Consider the following 6,030-nt stretch of genomic DNA (forward strand, 5'->3'; position numbering starts at 1 on the left):
TGCTGCATTCAACATACCACGTAAACACACAATCGATGTTTAACTATGTTTTTTTAATATTTACTTTTAAATTAAGAAATTAATAAATTTGTATAATACTAAAATTTTGAATTATAATCTACAGTTTGATACCAAACTTATTGACATAAATGCATGAAATAGTAGTTCAATAAAATTTTGAATATGAGTCAACAGATGCGATGACATAGCCTTTGACTTGTGACCCATCTGGAGAGGGTTAATTTAGTTCATCAGGTCTCATGTTGAACTCAATTTGTATGATGTCAGGCAGATGGCAGCACTGCCTACATAGGGATGGTTTGGATTGTTCATTGAAATGGTATTCAGAATTTTACAATACTATACTGTGTTTTCCTTTTATAACAATAACTATGTAATGACTGAGCCAAAATTTTTGGGAATGTCTGTAAATATCATAGCAAAAATTTTGAATTTCTTGTTTTCTTTTTTTTTTTTTTTTTTTTTGTTAGCTGATAACTCAAAAACCAAACAAAGGTGTCAACCAATTTCACTGAGGTGACATACTTTCAAATGTAGTATCTGATCTTATAAGTTAATTATCAATAACTAATAGTAATTAAAAAACAATAATCATAATTCCAGTGTAATCTATGTTCTCATTACCCCCTTGAAGGTAGCTTTTTGTATAGAAATCTGGTGTTCCTTTAAAAAAGTGTAAGTCCAGGGTGAAGCAGGAATTACCAGCCAATAATAGATAAACCATAATAAATATTACAATTGGAACCTCATTGTATTGAGAACTTGGTTATAAATACAACCTTCGTATGTTTATTGAAACTGCAACACTGCATTAAAAAAAAACAAGCAAACAAGAAAAGACCTTTGCATGAAGGGATGATGCAAATGCCATCCCTGCTATCTTGTTGCATTGTCTTTGAAGGATTTATATCGGCCATCTCTACGTTTACTTCCTTTTTTGAAAAGTTTTTCTTTACTTGTGTACATGTAATGAAAGTTAAGAAAAGGGAAAATATCTTCAGTTACTTTGCCATGTCAATGTGAATATACAAAGATACATATATAGTGAGTCTGTGCCTACATAAGTCGAAAATAAGAGTTTAAAAAAAATTCCTTTCCATTAAAACATAAAGAATGAAAATTTGCACATGTAATAATTGAAATTTTAAAGTAGAATTAAAAGCATTTGTTCATTTGAGTTACATATGTATGTAGTGGAAATAAGGCTATATGGCATATGCTTCAGTGAACTGCATGCATATTCATGGTTATGAAGAAGGATATACAATGTAACAGTAATAATCATGAGTGAAGTTAAGATGTTTTTTAAAATTGATTATAGTATTTGAACAATATTATAATACACATAATTCACAAACCTTCACTAATCAGATAAAAATATCAACAGTGAAGAAGCAAGCCTAACAAAGGAATTATATCTAGGAAAGCTAATTGTAAATAAAAACATAGTAAGAATGTAATTAATAAATCTTGTTTAACTTACCAACAGTAAAATATTTAAATAATAATTTTAAAAAAAATGTTTGCTAAAATTTTAAGATAAAATTAAACGTTGATGAAATTACTGATTGAAGGCTATATATTGCTAGAATAACCAGTTTTCTTAGTTTTACCATTTAGACTCGACTCCTAGACCTGGTATTGAACTTTAAACTGTAGTCTTAGTTCTGTATTTAATGTTACTTTACCATAAAACACTATAATTCTCATCAACATAAAAACTTGTGTCAGTCTTTACGTTAGTTCCTACATGTGAACAATATACTGGATACATGCAATGATACTAAAATATTTACTTCACACTGGAAAGGTAAGTTTTACATGTAAAGAAATTGGAATAAAATAAAAGGATGAACATTTTTTTTGTATAATTTCTTTGCATATTTACAATCCATAATGATGAGTTTTTTGTTTGTACAAATGTATGAAAAACTCCAGGAAACTTTAAATATGCAGGGATCAAAATAAGATGTTACACTATTGTATTTCATATTGATAATGATATTTATCTGATGGGAAAAAAGATTTGTTTCTAGTACCAACTTGAAGATTAGAATATTACTATCATCTGAATGGGCAATTCTGTATTTTTATGGAATTTGTTTTTTTTACAGTGATGAAAAAAAAAAGTTTACTGTTGTAAGGTTTGTATTATGAATCAGTGAAAGTATACTTTCTAAGAAACATTATTGTAAGAAAAAAAAACTGATAGTGGAAAAGAAAATCCGGGACTTTTGGCTAACAGAGCCAGTGCTCTATCCAAGAGTACAAGCCATCCTTGTCTCCCTTCACCCACAAGGCATTTTTAATTATGAGTGTGAAAATTTCAAGCCTCAGTCCTAAAGTTTCTTTTTGCTATAGGATTTTTTTGTTTATATTAATCTTTCTTAGAAAGTGTACTGTAATATTTACACTCTGAGATTTCCTGCAAGAAAAACAGTACATCAAACTGTTTCTTCAAAGCTTGTGTAGGAGAATGTGTAAGACATTCAATTAAGATTCTGGCTTAAACTTGAAACTTTTAACTGCCAAGGATAATATGCAATCAGACTGTCAGATTGATAGTAAGATACTTAAAAGGTAATAAGACAGGAGGTCTTAAAAATACAAAATTCTTTCCAATTGGGTATTGCAGTAGAAGATTTTAGACTTCACATTTATGGTACTATTTATGAGATATCTCAGTTTAACTTACTGTTTAACCCATTAACTGCCGTGGCTATTTTGTCTTATCGTAAGAGTAAAATCACATTTGTGAATTGAAAAAATTATAGATAACTTATCTTTTATTGAATTTCAGATTTTATTTTTGTAAATAGTAGCATAATATTCAGTTATTTGTACAAAATTGTATTACTTAATGAAGTTTAATAATACAATTTTGTACAAATAATTGAATGTTGTGCTACTATTTACAAAAATAAAATCTGAAATCCAATAACAGATAAGTTCTCTATCATTTTTTCAATTCACAAGAGAAAGTTCATTTAAAAAAATCCCAAAATACATTTGAGAAAGCACTTTATTACAGTATTTCTAATGAAATTGCTGGCAAAACTGGACTGTAAAGGCCAGGTGATGTGAATCTAGCTGCTGACCTATGTGCTGATTGCTTTAGCAACCAATGAATAATCTGAAGGTGCTTCTTGCTATCTCAATTTCCTGATACTTAGCCTCGATATGCAATTAAGTTCAAAGGAGGATTATAAAACTAGCATGGCTCCATCAAGTGAAACAATCTTGTTAATCCTGATTATAGTAAACTTCTGTATCCAGAATCTTTCAGTGTAAATGATTTAAATGGTTGTATCTTGAGTGTATTGATACTTGCTAGAAAGAATCTTAGTTATGAAATGTGTACTATCAATTCTTTTTGTAGCACCTTGTTTTTAACATTACATGTAGTTTCCAATAAAGCCACTACATAACAAAAGAAATGGCAGTTCTTTAAAAAACCCACTCATTGTACCTGCTTTTATTACCATTATTTCAGTTTTAAAACAAGTGTTAATGTATTCTAATTGTTATAAGTATTGGTGTTTCAGTCACTCTTGTTTATTTTTTGGTATTAACTTTTGTTTTCAGATTGTTTGTTTAAAATGTGTCCAATGAACCGTTACTCAGCCCAGAAGCAGTTCTGGAAGGCAGCCAAGCAAAGCAGCCCTTCACCTACTGATGCTGTCTTACTGAAAAAGCTACATGTATGTCAGTCATTTATATATTTAGATTTGAATAACCATACGTTAATGTTTTTGACCCAGAAATAGGGAAAAGAAAAACAACTAAATTTCTACCTTTTCTAACATTAGTAAATACACAATTATTTTGTATTGTTCGAGGTATTTTTGTCTCCCTTCAAGTTTTATATTTTAAAAAAACATTATTCTTTTTATGTAAAAAAAATATGTTGCACTGATTATAAGTTTGTAATTAGAGAATGCTGGTTTATAACTTTAATAAATATAAATGTATAACTGCATTTTCCATCAAGAGAAAGATATTCTGCTTAATGCACAAAAAGCTGTTGTTTTAAGCTATATATAAATCTTCTTAACTGTACAAGTTGGTTGCCAGTCTTTCTTTAGAGAGGATCGTCAAATTTACTATATATTTATCTTTCTTTTAAGTGTGACAAATGATTGAAAACTGTTTCTACACTAATGTTTATTTGACGGTAAGCTTTTAGTACCAGGATTTATACATAGCCAAACTGACAGCCCTGTGAAATGTGTGTGTATATATTTCTGTTTTTCCAAATACATTATACATATGGTATATTTAGATAACAAATATGCTGCTTTGTAGACCTAGTTCTTCATAATTGTTTAACCAAAAAAAAATTGTCATAATAAAAATGTTATAAATTCACATTTTTTATCTTACCTTATAAATTTACATATAATTTTTTTTTTAAATGACATACTTCAACAGCTGGAGTTTCACTCGCATATGATTAAGGTGAATGATAAAGCTGTATGTGGAATAGAAGAAAGATCATAAACAAAGAAAGACAATTTTATAGCATTTCAGAATTTTTTTGTAGGTGTCTTGTTTTAGAAATTAGTCAAGCTGATATGAAGTTTAATAATATCAAATATGTTGTTCACTATTTAGTATCTTGGACTGTGGAGCTAAGGTTCCTTAGTTTGCATCCCAGTACTAGCAAAAAAAAAAATTATGCTCCTCAGAGTCTTTCCTTTGGAGCCATGTGCACATTTATAAGTGTGGCAGTCACATCCCATTATTTGATCCATCAGTAGTAGCCCAAGAGTCAACAGTAGATGGTGTCAAATAGCTGCCATCCTTATAGTCTGTCACTTCAAAATCAGGGATGGCTAGATGAAATAGCCCTCATGTAATCAAGTAACAACAACAAAAAAATTACAAATACAAGTTATAACTTAACCCCCATACCTACCAGGACCCTATTGTCTTATTGTGAGGGCAAAATCACATTTGTGAATTGAAAAAATTACAGAGAACTTATCTTTTATTGGATTTCAGAATTTATTTTTGTAAATAGTAGAATAACATTTAATTATTTATACAAAATTGTATTGTTTAATGAAGTTTAAAGAGAAATTTAATTTAAAAAATCCCAAAATACATTTGAGACTATAAATAAGTGCCCTCTAAGAAAAAAATTTTTTCAACATTTTTATTAATATCTTCCTTGCACTTTAGTGCTGGTCCTGCCATCTATGATTGGTATCTAAACCTTTTTCTAGTCTGTTTTCTTTATAAAACAGTGTTTGGGTGTGTTAAACCTCAGTTGTAAAACTTTTAGCTAATTCTAGTGGATGGTGTCAATTTCAGTACCATGTTATTCCAATCACTGTATTTCACATTTGACAAATCATAGGATGATAAGCAAAACACGTGACGAAATGTTGTTCTATGGATTTTACAATAAGAATGTGAAGGGTGCTTATTATAGTAACTGCCATTTTATGTAGAGGTTGTATTTATTATTAGTCAATAGTACTTTTTTATAAACCTTGGAAAATTTGCTTCTGGAAAAAAACTGCATGGGATGTATGTAACTCTTGTTATTTTTCTATAGTAGCTTAAGTCATGCTGTATCGTATATCTATTTATATTAATCATTACATTGAAAAATTAACTCAAAATAGATATATTTTTTAGGAAAGAAGTTGATCCACGATTGTTAGGGTTAACAGCTATCGAGTGGCGAGTGCATAGTCTTTACGTGAATTAGGCTTAGCACTTTGAACTGAAAGTTTATTTTTTATATTCTTTTGCATTTAAATTAGTGGCTTCAATAATTTAGCATAATTTTATGTATTTAGTTCATAATAAAAATATGATTCAGTATTTAGAATGATAAACTTGTGTGATTTGAACCTACTGCTACTACTAGTACCAGTACCACGTAAGAATTTTATATTTTCCTTCTTACTTTCTTTACTTTGTAATTGTTGCTTTATAATTAAAACAGTCTGATATATAAAAAGTTTATTCTGATATTTTGTCAAATGGTTTAAATTC

General features: G+C 29.0%; 1 protein-coding gene across 4 annotated transcripts in view; it reads left to right on the forward strand.

Annotated features, from left to right (window-relative positions):
* The window catches only part of LOC106459878 (inositol 1,4,5-trisphosphate receptor-like), a 126,746-nt gene that overhangs the window by 15,409 nt on the left and 105,307 nt on the right, over positions 1–6,030 (forward strand). For all 4 annotated transcript variants that reach the window (XM_022386439.1, XM_022386442.1, XM_022386441.1 and 1 more), the window contains exon 4: positions 3,607–3,722. In XM_022386439.1, the coding sequence (XP_022242147.1) occupies positions 3,607–3,722 (116 nt within the window). The remainder of the gene's footprint in view (positions 1–3,606; positions 3,723–6,030) is intronic.

Source organism: Limulus polyphemus, unplaced genomic scaffold, assembly GCF_000517525.1.
Source record: "Limulus polyphemus unplaced genomic scaffold, Limulus_polyphemus-2.1.2 Scaffold673, whole genome shotgun sequence".
Taxonomy (NCBI): domain Eukaryota; kingdom Metazoa; phylum Arthropoda; class Merostomata; order Xiphosura; family Limulidae; genus Limulus; species Limulus polyphemus.